General features: G+C 38.9%; 3 protein-coding genes across 4 annotated transcripts in view; 1 reads left to right on the top strand and 2 right to left on the bottom strand.

Moving 5' to 3' along the window:
- Nucleotides 1-533: 533 nt before the first annotated feature.
- zgc:113276 (uncharacterized protein LOC553748 homolog) lies at nucleotides 534-12201 on the bottom strand. Of its 2 annotated transcripts, none has more exons than XM_057844569.1 (11): nucleotides 11895-12201; nucleotides 8221-10510; nucleotides 7000-7189; nucleotides 6773-6921; nucleotides 6464-6679; nucleotides 2951-3266; nucleotides 2762-2883; nucleotides 2445-2684; nucleotides 966-1127; nucleotides 795-884; nucleotides 534-714 (listed from the first exon to the last, which is right to left on the bottom strand). In XM_057844569.1, exons 3-11 carry the CDS (start codon nucleotides 7187-7189, stop codon nucleotides 550-552), a joined length of 1650 nt encoding a protein of 549 aa, XP_057700552.1. In that variant the 5' UTR covers nucleotides 8221-10510; nucleotides 11895-12201; the 3' UTR covers nucleotides 534-549. The 2 variants fall into 2 exon arrangements, with proteins under 2 accessions (XP_057700552.1, XP_057700558.1); XM_057844575.1 differs by having other exon boundaries at nucleotides 6773-6918.
- LOC130922316 (oocyte zinc finger protein XlCOF6.1-like) lies at nucleotides 9678-11994 on the bottom strand. The gene is made up of 2 exons (XM_057847070.1): nucleotides 11895-11994; nucleotides 9678-10510 (listed from the first exon to the last, which is right to left on the bottom strand). The coding sequence occupies exons 1-2, from the start codon at nucleotides 11992-11994 to the stop codon at nucleotides 9678-9680; spliced, it is 933 nt and encodes a 310-aa protein (XP_057703053.1).
- A 4851-nt stretch (nucleotides 12202-17052) lies between the features above and the next one.
- Nucleotides 17053-17942, top strand: part of LOC130922253 (gastrula zinc finger protein xFG20-1-like) — a 31530-nt gene continuing 30640 nt past the window's right edge. Inside the window, exon 1 of the mRNA XM_057846945.1 lies at nucleotides 17053-17417. The gene's annotated coding sequence lies outside the window, so the exon portion shown is untranslated. The remainder of the gene's footprint in view (nucleotides 17418-17942) is intronic.

Below are 17942 nucleotides of genomic sequence, written 5' to 3'. Positions count from 1 at the left end.
TCGGTATTTTGTTTTAAATCAATGAATTTATATTTAAAAAATCTAGTGTGATAAATTGAGCATTGCATATTTTTCTCTTTGCTCCGCTGTTTCAGTAGCGTAAATATAAATATTGCTATATCCTTATACCTCTGGTTTATTTTGTTGCTTTTTGCCCTTAACCCGTTCACTACCATTGACAGTTATAGACATTTAATCCATTTCAACTAATAAGGCAGGCACTGAGTGTTCATGTCTCAATGCCATTGACGGCAATAGACATCCAATTTGATTTGGGGGCTGGCGGCAATTGAACGATCGCTTTCAGCCCTTCTAGTCAAAATTAATTGGACGCCTGTCGCCGTCAATGGCAACCTATGAGTTAATGAAAATAAATACATCTTAAAATCCCGATCTTTTCTGCCCAATTCAGATTCTCTGTTTAACACAGGAAAGTAGAAGGATTTCAAGTTGGCCCTTGTATCCTTTGATTTTTCTGAAAGTGGCCCTTGGAGAAAAAAATTGGGCATCACGAATCTAATAGCAGCTATTCAATGTTGCATGTTCCTTTTAGAGCCATAAAAGTCCATGCATTTGCTGAATATATTCTTCCGTTTTCGATTTCCCTGCACTCAGCTCCGTCGTGTCCGTCTTATTGTGTTTGCACAGGATGTGCTTGTAAATTCTCATACTGGCTGCTTGTCCGCCTGCTAGGTTAACTGCATGAGGTCCAATCTGTGGGTGAGCAAAAACAATTCTTATTGCATTTGGATGCAAAAAAGAAAACATTTGTGTTTTATTCACTCAAAGATGACCTGAAGAGCGGTGTACTGTCCCATCAAGAAAAGAGGGCACCCCTCTGCCCACTGTAAGCTCTCTGATATGCACGGCCAACCGTCCAGTACCTTTTCAGGACCACACATAATAGTCAAGGTGCCTCGACTGAGAAGACATTTGCATTGAATTCCAGATGTAGTCAGCTTCACCTGTATGGGAAATTCCATCCTCACTTCAGAAAGCAAAGGATCCTGTTTGACATCAAGTTTACACCCTGTGGCCAACCAGATGGTATCTCCTGTCCAATGGTCTCCATTGCTGAGGGACAGCCTCCAGGCCTGATTCCGGTAGCACCAGCTGGCTTCACTCACCTGAATGGAGAAAGACGCTTGAATTTCTGGACATTATTGCATGAGACAGTAAAGTGCAGTGCATCAGGAGTCATGCTTAGGCCCACTGAATATTCATTGTTCATCAATCATGTCAATGCGTTTTCGACACCAGTATGCCCTTGATTTTCTTGCAGAACTTCTTTCCAGGGAAGAGGAAGCAACTATACCTTTCTTTTATATTGTACTAGCGTGTGAAAACTAGGTTGTGGGTTAAAAAAAAAAAAAAGGGGGGGGGGGGTTTGTATAAGGTGGAAAACACTCAGGTGAAAAGTTTTAAAATCGTCCATATGCATGTGTGATGCAACATTGGAAAGCTTAAAATTTCGATTTTCTGGGGAAAGAAAATTTTTTAACACGAGGGCATTTAAAATAAAAAAATTAATCCCCCAAACCCTAACTCGAGGTGAGAGCATGAGAGAACATAATTAAAGACACCATAATTTTAACAAGATATTATCGCATACTTACCTTGTTTCGATCTGAAAACTATGTGTAGCATGTCTCACCGAGTGTCAAGACACAGCTGTGAATGGCCACAGCCGGACTTTTGGGGGATTTTATGGGTGAAACACGGCAATATAACAAAGGTCGCAAAGCAGAAATCGCAGACGTTAAGGAGTAGTCGAGATTTTCTTTTTGAAATATTTACCCTTTTAAATGTTTTTTTTCTTTCTTTGTATGGATCGATTATTTATCATCTAAAATATCGGGGGAAATGTGACTGATGCGAATGCATCTGAAATGCTGCTTGTAGTCTTTCATGTATACAGTAGCCTTTCAATAATAGTTCATTATTTTAAATATATATATGTATATTGAGTATATATATATGCATATACGTATAATAAATGCCCCCCCCCTTTTTTTTTTTGTTGGGAGGGGGGTTGACCACTTGTTTGTAGCCATTCCAAAACAATTTTCATACAGCTAATTTGTCCTTTTTTTCTTGTTCCGTAGGTAAGAGAGCCTGTTTAGGGCCTTTCAACAAGAACAACATTTTAGTGTTTTTTTGGTCTTCTCTTTGTGGCCTTTCAAAAATACATTTTATTTGTTAAACATGAAACTTGTTTGCTTTGTGGACTATGAAAAATATATTTTATTCATTATACATGTTTGTTGGCTTCCTTTTAAAACCAGATAATTGAAAAATATACGTATATTCTTTTATTTCCACGTTTTCTGCATGTGGAAGTTCCTTTGTGGCCTGTCAAAAACATTTCTTTTCTATTGCATATTATATTAACGCTTGTTTTTTACTTAATTAAAAAAAATCCTTGCATCTGTATAATAATTTACCTGGCAGTATGTCTTCACATCCACCTGTCCTTTCAAAATAAATGGCTTTAGTTGGATGTAAGCCTCCGGGGTGACAGCACCCCCTTTCCTAGCCTGGCGAATCATTGCCAGCCTCCTGTGAAGACTCCTTTCGTTAAAGAACTGCCTGAGGAAAGCTTGGCCGTCCATCTTGATGCCGTGTTCTACGTGGGAATAACGACCCACCAAGCTCTCCACATCGCCCACATCAAATTGTTTCAACTGTTTCAACAAATAAACAAGTCAGGTGTTTCAGTATTTTTTTTATCGGGACTTATGTGCTAGTTGTGTCAGTGGACCTGGAGGTGCTTTGTCATGACCCACGTCACATGACTGGCGCCTTGCTGGAGTGCGATGGAGACGACATGAGCACTGGTTAGACCTCCGCCGACTACCATCACTCTCTGGCCTGCCTCACATACTACACATGAACGTAGACATATACAGACTTTCAAAATAAAGCTTCCCTTTTAAAACAACTATCTTACCTTGTGTAACATCATCAGCATTCTCCCGATTTCTGGATAATGAGTGCATTAGGTCCACAGTGTGTTGCAGACGCTCTTCTGGATAATTCTCTTCTATTTGAGTTACCCACTGCGGGATATTTGCCATCTGGGCACGGGTGGGCCCGGTTGCCATGACAACCTGTTGAGCTTTGAGCACGATGCCATCTTCGAGTTGGACTCGGAAATATTTTACTCTTTTATTTCTCGACTTGGATCTTTGTTCATCTTCAGTCACCGGGGTGATGCGAGTAACGGTTCCTTTCACAAGCACCTTGTCCAAGTTGTATCTTTTCACCTGTATTTTCAAATTAATAATCCAGCGCATTAAACATTTGGCTGCCATTGACGGTAATAGATGTCCAATTATGTGGATATTTTCATCAATCTGCCTGGAATTTTAATGAACTTATCACTAGTAGATGTCCAATCCATTTGAAGTACTTCAAATGGATTGTATGATCCAATCACTCGCGCACATGCGCAGTTTAGAGGGACATCCATTTGGGATGTCTAGTGGCATCAATGGCATCCGATGAGTTATTTTAATGAGGAAAAAAATGTTGCTATTTTTGCTATGAAGTCATTCACTGCCATTGACGGAGGTAGACCTTATACGTATATGAGCTAGCTTAACCCATTTACTGCCAGCACAAGCATTTGCATATTATTCATAGAGAATGTGTTGTAGTAAGTAGCAAAAGAAGAAAAATTCTGTTGTATAAATCCAGAGTTTGATTAAAAATAGACCCATAAAGACCTGGCGTCCACATACGTGGATATCACATTTTTTACAGTGTTGTTAATCTTACTTTAAAAAAGTAATTAATTACAGTTACAAATTACTTCTCTCAAAATGTAATTGCGTTAGTAACTCAGTTACCTTAATGTAAAAGTAATTAATTACTTGTCAAAGTAACTAGTGATAATTTTCATGTTTTTTTTCCTCAAAAAAAAACAAAAAAAAACAATGTTGTGAAACAACCGTTAAAGTTGTTAAAATTGCGTTATTGCATTAGTTCCCTTCTGTCTACTTTCGACATGTGTAAGTTTTCAAACTGTTTCATCATTTAAAGATAGGTTTAAGTCAAGATTTTGCCGATTTAGGAGCATTTTAGATAAAAAGTTACTTAGCTTCGCTAGGAAGGTTCTCTGCAACAGAGCCTTCCTGAGAGGTCTACTGCTTTAAGATGGCGGCTGTTTACTAACGCATCTAGTTCAATATATATATGTATCTTGCTAATGCTACCGTGTCTGTCATTTGCATCTAGTTCTACAGTATGTGATATCTAACGTAGCATCATGTGGGCGTAGTTTGTAGGCTATCAGGTACAATCAGGAGCCACCTAGCATCGCGTTTGCAACGGCGTCCCCACTACTGCTCTGCTCTCTCGTCTCCGTGAGTCCGTCTCTTTCAGACTATTCTCGCGTCATTCATAGTAACGCATAGTAACGCATGCCTTTCCCGCTTCAGTAACGGTAACGGCGTTGCCAAGATGAGAAAAGTAATTAATTAGATTACTCACTACTGAAAAAAATAACGCCGTTAGTAACGCCCTTATATTCTAACGCCGTTATTAACAACACTGCATTTTCATGACCCAAAATATGATGTCCACATAAGACAACGCCAGGTTTCAAATATAATCATATATTTTTATTAGTGTTATTTATTGCATTTGATTACGTTAATTTAAAAATCTATATTGGTAATACTAAATACAATTCTGAATTATTAATGTTAGTAAAAGCGGAATTAATAAAATGGACTTGAGTAAAAAAGAAATACATTAGGGGAACCAATAAGACTCTAAAATTGACACCCCCCCCCCCCCCCCATTATTTAACTCTTTGCTTGCCATTGACAACAATAGAAGTCCTATTCGTTTAAAGCAGACATGTCCAAAGTCCGGCCCGGGGACCAAATGCGGCCCGTGGTCAAATTTCATCCGGCCCCCAGCCTCTGTCATAAAATCAATAACATTTGGCACAGACTTAATAAATTGGTCAGCAGTACTGCTACCAGCATATGAAGTAGCTTACACACTATATACTGCTCCTTATTTACCCACTAAAAGGCAGCAGCACTCCAAACAACATAACCTCATGTGATCCTTTACTCCCAATTTTCTAAAATGGCAACAATCAACAAAAAAAAGAAAGTTGATTGCGACGGCCGACACTTCAAAGATAGGTGGAAATTGGACAATTTCTTCACTAAAATACGCAACAACTTTGTCAGCCTCATTTGCAAAGAGACAGTCGCTGTTTTTAAAGAGTTCAATGTGAGGCGATATTACCAAACAAGACACGCTGACATGTACGACAAGATTACAGGGAAGATTCGTAGCAAGAAATTGAAGCAACTTTAAGCTAGTTTAACTTTACAGCAGCAGTATTTCGCAAGAGCTCGTGTGTCAAAAGAGAACGCAACAAAGGCTAGTTGCGAGATTGTTGAAATAATTAATTAGAAATAATAATAAAGCAAATGTGACACAAAGAATGGCTTGCTAAAATTTGCTTAAATATATTGTTCTACGTAAAGGACGTCAGCCAAGGTCGGCTCCCCGCATTTTTACGACACAAAATCTGGCCCCCTTTACAAAAAGTTTGGACACCCCTGGTTTAAAGCAACACTTGGTATCTTGTCAGTTTTGGTCAATTTTAGCGACGCCTGTGGACAAAAGCGGTAGTGTTTCGCCTTAAAGAAGACTCCGTTTTCCATGTGGATCAGCGCACACCCAGTGTTGTTAAATCATCAATCAATCAAAAATCAATCTCCCAGTCGCCTGCAGATGGATTAAACAACATTTCTGTTTCCAGTGGCTTTGTGAAGGATGAATAGTAATAAGGTAATGAATCCAGTTTTGGCTAAACAATCGCATATGATGGTTAACAACCGTGTGGCTTAGTTGTGTCTAAACATCCCACCCTGCCTGAACTCGTCTGCGTTTTTTGTTTTTGTGTGGCAGTGTTCCTGCCACCCTCCTCAAAGTTAATTAGTGCCAGTGAAAGATATACAGACCCCCCAAGATATAAAAGAGGTGTCATTCAACTAGCTGTCAGTCAACATCTCATCACAATTGTTATGAAAATATTTTATTTTTTAAAGGTTAAAAAGTTACCTAGTGTTGCTTTAATTTGAAGGGACTGACTATTAATGCTGAAATTTCATTGGGTTCGATGGCGTTAGAAGTCCAACCCAGTTTGACTGGGCGCGACCATTTGCTGCCAGCCTTTCCCAGTCATAATGGATTGGACATCTCGCACCATCATTGGGAAGCAATGGGTTAGATGAGTCCCCCATTAAGGGTCAAGGTATGCTCGGGCGATATTAATAGGCAGCCAAAAACACTACAATGCAGGAATAAGAATTCAAATCAAGCTTGTCATGCTCAGAACTTATTTTTTTATTTGTAAAATGTTAATACTGTACACAACTTTTGGATTATTCAACACATCATGCTGAAACCACACAAACGCAAACAGCCAGACCTGATCTCGAAAGAAATCCACACTGAGTTTAGTTCCCGGCAGACTGAAGGGCAAACTCTTCCTGAGGTCGGAAGTGACGTTAAGACGCTTCCGCTCTTTCCTTCCAAGACGTGTGTCATTGAAGAACGCGTTTTCATCCAGGATGAACACCTGATCCGGGAGACTGTGAAGTTCGGAGCAGCGATTGTTCTTGGATACAAACTCTTGCAGTGCATTCTAACAAAAAATAAATAATAAAATAAATAAATACAAATAAAAAGCAGCACGAATGCTTTGTTTTAACATGACAGTTGGTGGGTGTGTTTGAACCTTGTTGACTGGGTCTGTGTGCACCAGCATGTGCGAGCGCAGGTGAGGGATGTTGAGAGCTGTGAATTGACTCCTCCACAAACAAGCCCACTCTCCGTAAGCATCCACCACTTGCAGACTGATGATTGGCGGCCCAGTGACATCGTCTGCTAACGCGACTTTATTTATTTGAACTCAGTTTGCACAGTAATCCTTCTTAAATATGTAGCTGAACTGAAATACTGTACCATTTGTTACCTTCCTCTTTGCATTGTCCGGTTGCCCTCTTTGGGTTTCAGGTTCAAACTCAAGTTTTGACATTCCACTGGAGGACGGGGAGATGTGTGGAACTGAGTTTGGGTCTGGGTACAACAGCATGCTGGCCAGGGTCATGGCGTGAGGGCCACCTCCAATTATCAACACGTCCAGTAATACCATCTGATACAGGAAGATGAAGTTGAATTCTTGGAACTCCTGATTATATACTTTTCACTATACGTCCAAAAAACCCTTTTATGCATGATTTAAAAAAAAAAAAAATCCCTTACAGGGCATTCATTTAACTCAGTCGCTGCCACTGACAGCACTACACGTCCAATTCAATTAGACTAGGAGTGGCGAATTAATTTGATGTCTGGAACTGTCAATGGCACTGAAACATGAGCATTCACAGCGAGTTTTCCCGGTAATTGGATGTCTCTCGCCATCAATGGTATGCAATGAGTTAAATGTTATGAAAAAAAAATCTACTTTAGTGTTAACCAGTGTGTATTTCTGTTTTTATTTTTAAATTTCATTAATTTAGTTTTTATTAACATTGTGTTCATTTCTAAATGTATTTGTAATTCTCAAAAGATCACATAAAAAATAAGGGTTAAAAGACTCAACTGTCAACTTTTAACCCTTAAATACCTGCAACATGAAGCAATTATCAGAGAATCCCAAAATTTGAAAAATAAGGTCCAAATGAAACCTTTTTTTCAAATTTGTAAAAAGAAAAGTCAAAATGAATATGTCTAATAAGCACTCTAATATCTATAACCCTTGCTAAATCCTGCTTTTTTTCCCCTCATGGAACCTGCAGATGCATGTGTTGACTTGCATCCATCATTTTTTTTTTTCAAAAAGAAATGTCAAAATTCATATTTAGTCTCAACATCATGACATTTTAGGTGTATCAATATGTGATACGTTTGGCAATAAAGGTTTAAATAGCTAACGACTGTAGTGACCTCGGTCCCTGAAAGGGTGAATATTCATACTTTTATTTACTGCACGTTGTCTATACTTTAGATAGCATTTTAAAAAGTACATACTCTAAATACATACGTAATTGCTGACAACAAATCCAAGTATTTTACTGTTTTGTAGCTGGTATATCGCCATACACTACAAATGTAAAGACATTTTCAAGTGTTATTTCCATTTCCAAAGAAATAAGTGCTGTATTGTACTGAATCGTACTTCACCTTGTAGCGTTTGGACGTTCCTCATGTGTCCTCCTCTCAAAGGTTTTCGCATCCCAGCTGTTGTGGGGACATGAAACTTTGCGGCAGTGCCATGTGCTTTTCATGTAACTCAATCCAGTTACATTTATAGCTGCCTGGTCCAGGAATGGCTAGAAATAACGTCACTGTTTAGAGGCAAAACGTAGGGGGTGCGCCTGGGCCGGCCTAGTTTAGGACATAAAGTGAATGTGTTTGGGCGAGGGGAGAGTCAAACAGAGTGGTAAAATAATCCGCGAAGAATAATTGTCAGTTAGCAACCACCCCGAAATGACGAAGATCCACTCGGGGTGTCCCGTTTATGCTCATCACACCCGGGATCTGTTCACATTTGTTCCGCCACTGTCTCTGTCTATTTTGGGGTGTGGGTGTTTCGAATGCATGTTTTGCGTAACCATTTTTATCTTGTATGTACATTTCAGTCTTGTATTACAAGTAGTATTATACTGCATACATGTAGTACACCCTTTACATTTGGGTTAAAAAAAATAAAATAAATAAAGGGGGATACAACTTTGTAACGTGCCCTGCGATTGGCTGGCAACCCATCTGGGGGTTGTGCCCCGCCTGCTGCCTGTAGTTGGCTGGGATGGGCCCCAGCACTTCCGCGACCCTCGTGAGGATGAGCGGCATGGAAAATGAATGAATGAATGAATGAACAACTTTGTGACAATATAAAGTAGCCTGTGTACAGTTTGTTTGAAAGCTAGCTTGTTAGCTATGTTAATAGCTAGCAAGTTAGCACTTGAGACAAGAAAGCCTTGAGTGACACGAGTAAGGTAAAGTCAAACTTTGTAAAGCTTTTTACCCGGAGGACTTGACCATTTAGTACTACAAGTCCATTCGTTTGGTCCAGTGTCGTTGAAATTCACAGTCTATGACTGCTTTTTGAAGTGCCCCCCCCCCAAAAAAAACGTGAAAATATTGTCAATTTCTTACCTGAATTTGAAATACAGTACAGTATTGTTTTAGCATTCAAACACGAGTTGTAATTGTAAATGGTGGAAAAGCGCTATATAAGTATAACACCATTTACCATTTACCATAAACAACATGGTTGCTTGGCCCAAAGATAACAGAAGAGGGTGCCAAAGCCACATTTGTATATTACATATGACTTAAAAAATACGTTTCATTTCCCATCACAGTGAGGTTTGCCACAAAAATCATCATTATATAATTATGCAAGACTGCATTTTGTGCCACGTTAGCTGAAACAGCCATGTTTATTTTTAAAGGTAGTGGATAAGAAAATTTCGTTAAAAAAAAAAAAAAAAAAAAATCATTTAGCAACATGTTATTAACAATGTTACCCCACGAATCACCAGAAACAAACAAACACAAAAAAAGATTGACTAATTGACTGATTAGTTGCTGCTAGCCCTTCCCAGCTAAAATGGATTGGACGTCTATCCCAGTCTTCAAAATTTCTGCTGCTGTTCTTCCCCATTACACTTGTGTTTTTCTAATTGATACTTGTACGAAAACCTTTGCTCACACAACCTGCAACTGAACACTTTCTCTCCTGTGTGAGTTCTCATATGCGTGGTTAAATGTGTCTTTCGAGTCAATCGGATTCCACAAACCGAGCAAGTAAACGGCTTCTCCCCCGTGTGTGTCTTCGTGTGTCTCGCATACACTGAGCGGTCGCAGAAATCTTTGCTGCAGACCGAGCAGCAGTAAGGTTTTTCTCCAGTGTGCATTCTTTTGTGCGTATTCAAACTACTGCCCAGCGTGAAACTCTTCCCGCACGTCGAGCAAGTAAACGGTTTCTCGCTGGTGTGCGTTCTTCTGTGTCGCACAAACGCCGATTGATCAGAAAAAGTTTTGGCGCAGACCGAGCAGGAGTAGGGTTTTTCTCCAGTGTGTATTCGGGTGTGTGTTATCATACGTCCTTTAATGGAGAAGCTTTTACCGCATATTATGCAGCGGAATGGTTTCTCTCCAGTGTGACTCATCATGTGTCCTTTTAAAATGTACTTGTTGACAAAGGTTTTGTCACACTGAGAACATTTCCAGCGTGTTTTCATGTCACTTGGAGTGGTGACACTTTCAACATGTGGTTCTTCATTACCTTCACTTAAGATGCTGCTATGAGGTGTCACTTTATCTTCATCGTCTTCACTTTTTACAATAATTTGAATGATTGGAAGCTTGCTGATATCAGCCTCTTCTTCTTCCTCCTTAATTTGGTGGGGCTTCGGCTGCTGCTGTTTGACGCAGGAGCTCCAGTCGGGGTGATCCTCACTGGTGGCTGCGCCAGAATACAAGTGGCAGATTATTTTTAAATTGACAAATGGGAATATTAACAGGCAGGACTTTCTATCCATCTGAAATGGCGGACTTCTCAGTGAATGATCGTTTATTTCAAGTTGTATTTTTTTTTATTATTGTAATTTATTTCAATTTCAATTTGTAATTCAAATAGGGGTGGGAACCTCTGGTTACCTCACGATGTGATACGATTTGCGATACAAGGCTCACGATATGGCGATATAACGACTATAGGTATATGGGTCAGGAAATCAATCTGTGGGAGGGTCGCTGCCATCCCTCCCATTTCAAACGAATTGGACGTCTATGGCAGTCAATGGCAACCAATGAGTTTGATTTTGGGGCATTTCAGGTCATTTGCTGTTGATTTTCAGCCTCTTCATATTGATTTTAGGGCAATGAAGAGGCGGGCGTTCAGCCTGTTAGTGCTCAGACCATACGCCGCATTCTACATCAAATTTGTGTGCATGGCTGTCACCCTAGGAGGAAGCCTCTTCTGAAGACTGTACAAAAGAAAGCCTGCAAAAAGTTTGCTGAAGACATGGCAAAAAAGCACATGGAACCATGTCCTTTGGTCTGATGAGACGGGCGGGTTTTCTTATGTACCGTCTTCAGAAGAGGCTTCCTCCTGGGGTGACAGCCATGCACACCAATTTGATGTAGAGTGAGGCGTATGGTCTGAGCACTAACAGGCTTACCCCCCACCTCTTCAATCTCTACAGCAATGCTGACAGAACTCCTGTAACGAGTCGCATGACATTTTGGAGGGAAAATGACAAGCAGTACTCAATTTGGACATTTAGGGATGTACGTTTTTTCAATGGGGTGTACTCACTTTCGTTGCCTGGGGTTTAGATATTAATGGCTATATTTTGAGTTATTTTGAGGGGAAAATAAATGAACTCTATTATACAGTGGGGAGAACAAGTATTTGTATCAAATACTTGTTCTGACTGACTACTTTTCATTGTGTCATTTTATCAGTGTTGTCCCACGAAAAGATATAAATATCTGCAGAAATGCGAGGTGTGTACTCACTTTTGTGAACACTGTAGATTCCAAAAGTAAATTTAAAACTAGCTTTTTAATTGACAAAAAAAATTGACATTCGGACTACATTTTGTTGAATGATCTTTGTTAACAATACGCATTGTATATCGATTTGCTTTCGAACATATTCCTTTCACCAATTTTTAATGTCCGTCTTCTTATTCAACTCAATGGTTGCCATTGATGGAGATAGACGTCCTATCGATTTGGAATGGGAGGGGCTCCCAATTCACATGGATTGGACGTCTAACGCTGTCAATGGCAAGTTAACGGAGATCTAACAGGACGTGACATATGAGAGTCAGTCAACAAACCGGCCGTGTGTGGTTCATCTCGAGGCTTGAAAGCAGCTTCCTCGCGTTGTCTCACGTTCTCTTTTGTTGAAGAAAGTTCGTCCTCGCACTCTGTCATCATTGTCGGTCTCTGCTTTGCAGACGATTTATTTCTTATTTACTCGTTTCTTTGTTTGTAGCTAGCAAGCTAAGATAGTCAGAGCTTCTTCAGTTGACAGAAGCGAGTTGAATCGGGTTAATGAGTGACGTCGCTCTGCCTTACCACATTTATTTACACTGACAAAATAACGTGGCACTTCAATTTCTTGTTTGCAGTCTCCTACTAATGTCCGCCTTTTCTTCTTTGTTAGTAACAGCGGGTTGTAAACTACTATAGCACAGTACTGCCGTCTAACGATTTTGAGTATTACTACATTCTACTTGTTCATTTCTAATAAACCAAATTTTATATAAATGAATAAATTGAGGAGGTCCTCTCATTTGTTAGTACACATGATAATGATTTCCCAATCGATTCCACGTCATCATTTTGTTCCTTATTCCCCACTTGATTTTTCAGGCACTTGTCAACAGAGGACCGGGACTATTAAAATAAAAATAATTACACATTTAAGATCATTTGTCATTTAATATTTATTATTCCAATATTTTTAAATTTTTATTTATTTCAACTTTATATATATATACAAATTTCAAAATTGTCCTATAGGCTTTTGTGATACATCATTGGAAAGGTTAAAATCTAAATTTTCTGGGGGAAGAAAAAAATTGAACTGGAGGGCATTCAAAAAATATATAAATATATTAGGGCTGTCAAAATTATCACGTTAACGGGCGGTAATTAATTTTTTTGATTAATAACGTTAAAATATTTGACGCAATTAACGCACATGCCCCACTCAGACAGATTTAAATGACCATACATGGAATTGCCCACTTGTTAGTTGTGTTTTATGGAGTTTTGCCGCCCTCTGCTGGCGCTTGGGTGCGACTGACTTTACAGGCTTCAGCACCCATGAGCATTGTGTGAGTAATTATTGACATCAACAATGGCGGGCTGGCTACTAGTTTATTTTTTGATTGAAAATTTTACAAATTTTATTAGAACGAAAACATTAAGAGGGGTTTTAATATAAAATTTCTATAACTTGTACTAACATTTATCTTTTAAGAACTACAAATATATAGCCCTAAAAAAAAAAAAAAAAATATATATATATATATATATATATATATATATATATATATATATATATATATATATATATATATATATATATATATATATATATATATATATATATATATATATATATATATATATATATATATATATATATATATATATATATACTCACCGGCCACTTTTTTAGGTACACCATGCTAGTAACGGGTTGGACCCCCTTTTGCCTTCAGAACTGCCTCAATTCTTCGTGGCATAGATTCAACAAGGTGCTGGAAGCATTCCTCAGAGAGGTTGGTCCATATTGACATGATGGCATCACACAGTTGGTGCAGATTTGTCGGCTGCACATCCATGATGCGAATCTCCCGTTCCACCACATCCCAAAGATGCTCTATTGGATGGAGATCTGGTGACTGTGGAGGCCATTCGAGTACAGTGAACTCATTGTCATGTTCAAGAAATCAGTCTGAGATGATTCCAGCTTTATGACATGGCGCATTATCCTGCTGAAAGTAGCCATCAGAAGTTGGGTACATTGTGGTCATAAAGGGATGGACATGGTCAGCAACAATACTCAGGTAGGCTGTGGCAATCCAACGATGCTCAATTGGTACCAAAGAGTGCCAAGAAAATATTCCCCACACCGTTACACCACCACCACCAGCCTGAACCGTTGATACAAGGCAGGAGGGATCCATGCTTTCATGTTGTTGACGCCAAATTCTGACCCTACCATTCGAATGTCGCAGCAGAAATCGAGACTCATCAGACCAGGCAACGTTTTTCCAATCGTCTATTGTTCAATTTCGATGAGCTTGTACAAATTGTAGCCTCAATTTCCTGTTCTTAGCTGAAAGGAGTGGCACCTGGCGTGGTCTTCTGTTGCTGTAGCCTATCTGCCTCAAAGTTTGACGTATTGTGCGTTCAAACATGCTCTTCTGCCTACCTTGGTTGTAATGGGTGGTTATTTGAGTCACTATTGCCTTTCTATCAGCTCGGACCAGTCTGGCCATTCTCATTCTGGCATCAACAAGGCATTTCCGCCCACAGAACTGCCGTTCACTGGATATTTTTTCTTTTTCGGACCATTCTCTGTAAACCCTAGAGATGGTTGTGCGTGAAAATCCCAGTAGATCAGCAGTTTCTGAAATACTCAGACTAGCCCTTCTGGCACCAACAACCATGCCACATTCAAAGTCACTCAAATCACCTTTCTTCCCCATACTGATGCTCGGTTTGAACTGCAGGAGATTGTCTTAAACCATGTCTACATGCCTAAATGCACCGAGTTGCCGCCATGTGATTGGCTGATTAAGAATTAAGTGTTAACCAGCTGTTGGATAGGTATACCTAATATAGTGGCCGGTTAGTGTATATTTAAACAGCAAAACCCTGACTGGAGGTGAGAGCATGCGAGAGCATAACTAAAGACGTCATGATTTTAACGAGATATCATCGCATACTTACCTCTTTTCGATCCACAGACTCCATGTAGCATGTATCACCAAGTGTCAAGACACACCTGTGAATGGCCACAGCCGGATTTTGGGGGGATTTTATGGGTGAGACATGGTAATATAACAAGGGTCGCGATGCAGAAATTGTAGACATCAAGGAGTGGTCGAGATTTTCGTTTTCATATATTTACCATTTTAAACTTAAAAAAAAATTATTTTTTTTACAATTTTTCTTTGTTTTGGATCGATTATTTATTATTATATATTTACTTATTTATTATTATCTAAAATATTGGGGAAAATGCGACAGTAACGAAAAAAATAGAAGTAAGCGATAGTTATGAGGTAGACATCCGTGACTTTTTTACAGACGCTAATTTTTTCATTATGACGTAATTTGTTTAAAACTTTAAAATATGCGAGTGAATAATTTTTTTAAGTCCCTTTTTTTTTAAAACTAAATATTAGAAATCAATTAATGATTCTAAGCTAAAAATGACAGACATTTCAATAATAAATACTATTACTTATCTTCTTTTTATGGCTAGGTTGAAACAAAAGTGGTTGCGCGATATCTGTAAACGGGGGTTTCCATGGAAAAACGGACAAACTAAAAATTATTCGGGGACTTAATGCACCATGAATCTGCTATGGCAGCATATAGACATAATGTTCTATCAAACACAATAGGTCTTTTGGCTTGAAATACAGCAGTTTATTTCAAAGAGGGGTGCAAGAGCAGAAACTGCTTTTTCAGCCTTGTCTGTGTTTTCCGCCATATACAGTATTTGATTAGTTTTTTTTAATGGAGTTACATATTTATTTTATTTATATTTCCATTTGTATTTTACTTTCTATATTTGTAAATATTTGTATTCTTTTTTATTTTAACTTTTATCTCCTCTAAAATAGATGGCCCCGTTGTTGTATCGTCAAATCATGACGATACAATGTCACACTCTGCCGACACTGATGATGAGCTTGCTCAAGAAGCAAATCTGAAACGACACATGAGGATTCACTCGGGAGAGAAACCTTTTGTGTGCTCATTGTGCGGGAAAGGGTTATCGGAAATGACAACTTTGATTGCACTCACCAGAACACACACTGGAGAAAAACCCTTTCCCTGCTCGATATGTGAGACAAGTTTTCATGTGCGTTTGTTATTGGTCACACACGAGAACGCACACAGGGGAGAAACCCGATTCTTGCCCGATTTGCGATAGACGGTTCTCTCGAAAATAATCCATGATAAGTCATACACAAACTAACACAGGCAAGAAACCTTTCTCCTGTTCGGTATAAGGCCAAAGATTATCCCGAAAGGGAAATTTGAGAACGCACTTAAGAACACACACGGGAGAGAAACCATTTTCTTGCACGGTATGTGACGCAAACTTTCGGGTTCAGTCCGGTTTGGTTCAACACATGAGAACGCACACGGGAGAGAAACCTTTTGCCTGCTCCCAATGTGGCAAAAGATTCATCCGAAGTACAAATTTGATAACACATTCAAGATCACACAAAAGAGAAAAACATTTCAGCTGCTCAATCTGCTACACGAGATTTAGTTATCATTCATCGTTGAATAATCACAAGAGAACACGCAGTAGGTAACTAGGTCATTGGTCATTGTTGTATTTAAAAAAAAAAAAAGATTATAATAGTATATGAACTAATGTAAAAGGAAGCGAATTGCTTGTATTTTGTATGTTTGTGTGATATTTGTGGTCTATTAAAATCATCTGTTAAATGGTAACCAGTGTTAGCATTATGTGTTTTTTTTTTCTTTCTGTTCTACACCGCATTGTAGTCTTTATAGAGTAAAACGATTTTATTAAGTTCATGTACAGACAGTAACTGAGACTCACTAATATGAATGTATCGCAAATGACCAGACTTCTCATTGCCAGTGAGTCAAACCCAGTGTTTTATTGAGCCATACAGATACAATATTTATTTATATTATTTTTATTTGTTATTATTTATATAATATATATATATTTACGCCTACCGGCCCAAATAGATTGAATGTCTAGCGCCGTCAGTGGCAGACAATGCGTTAATGTAGACACTATTGTAGCGGGAACTTTTGTTCTGGTGGGAAACATTGGTAGCAACCTGTTGGTTCTTTGATTAAACAGTGACATTAAAAAAAAAAAAAAACATAGTGAATCTTGTCAGTATCGACTCAATAACCTATTGGCGTATAAAGTATAACACAGTACAAATATGGGATGGGATGGGAACAAAATTCCACTGGGATGGAGATGATAAAGGTGGTGTCATCTCTTAAACTGTGAGCTCCCTGTTCAAAAAGATTTTTTATTTTTATTTTTCTGCCGTCTTTGGCACTAAAAAATAGTCATAAACTACCACTCATCCTAGTTCATATCGATTGCATGCCTTATTAACAAATAATGTGCATAGATTAAATGCTCCGGATAAAATTTGACGAGACACAAAGTGTCAGATCGCGCGTTTCGTTATTTTGACTAGGTGGACTTGCCGTAGGCAATCTGCTGCACGGGTAAGTAGCATCAAAAATGCAGTACTAATATTCGGCAATATTATTTCAGGACAGTTTGCGTTTCTTTCTGTGCCCAATTCTAGTGTATAACAGAGTAAAGACACTTGTTGAATTAGTAGAGTTGGTCTACATTTTTGTCTGTTCACTTTGCTGCTTCTCCACCATAGTTTATAGCTAGCTAGCCGCTAGCAAAGAGACGCAGAAGTTAGAAAACATCAAGCAGCTAAATACCAAAAGTGGCAACTAAAGCAATGTGATCGAAAAGACGAGAAAGCATGTCAAGTGCAAAATGGGAGTTGTGACTGTATGAAACGGAACTTTCTCGAGCTGGCAACAGACGCTGTTTGGACCTTAAGTTGTCTTCGGAGCAGGTTGGTTCAGTTTTATTACTAGTAGGTATTTATCACTTTTGGTCATAAGACTGCAATTGACAGTGATAGACGCTCAATCCATTTGTTTTGGGAGGGTTGGCCGCGATCATTCGTAGATTACGTTTTATTTCACAGATTATTTTGTTATGGTGTTACACTTATATAGCGCTTTTCCACCTTTCAAGGCGCTCAAAGCGCTTTACACTATCTCACCATCCACCTACTGGTGACGCAGCACCAGGAGCAACGTGGGGTTCAGTGTCTTGCTCAAGGACACTTAGGCGTGTTCATCAGGGTGGAGAATTGAACCCACAACCTCTGGGTTTGGGGGACAACTACTCTACCACTGAGCCACGCCACCCCACATTTTGTGATTAGTTCCCTTGTATTAATTGCAAATAAATTTCTAATTGACTCCCACGTTTTATTTACTCTTACATTTATTCGGAATGAAGGTTTTAGCTGGAAATGTGCATTGGAAAGTTGTGTAATTTTTTTTTCTCCAAGGAAAAGGCAAATATACAG

The sequence above is a fragment of the Corythoichthys intestinalis genome, chromosome 1 (genome assembly GCF_030265065.1).
Source record: "Corythoichthys intestinalis isolate RoL2023-P3 chromosome 1, ASM3026506v1, whole genome shotgun sequence".
Classification (NCBI taxonomy): domain Eukaryota; kingdom Metazoa; phylum Chordata; class Actinopteri; order Syngnathiformes; family Syngnathidae; genus Corythoichthys; species Corythoichthys intestinalis.
The sequence above is the reverse complement of the archived record's forward strand: the minus strand, read 5'-3'. Positions and strand labels throughout refer to the sequence as shown.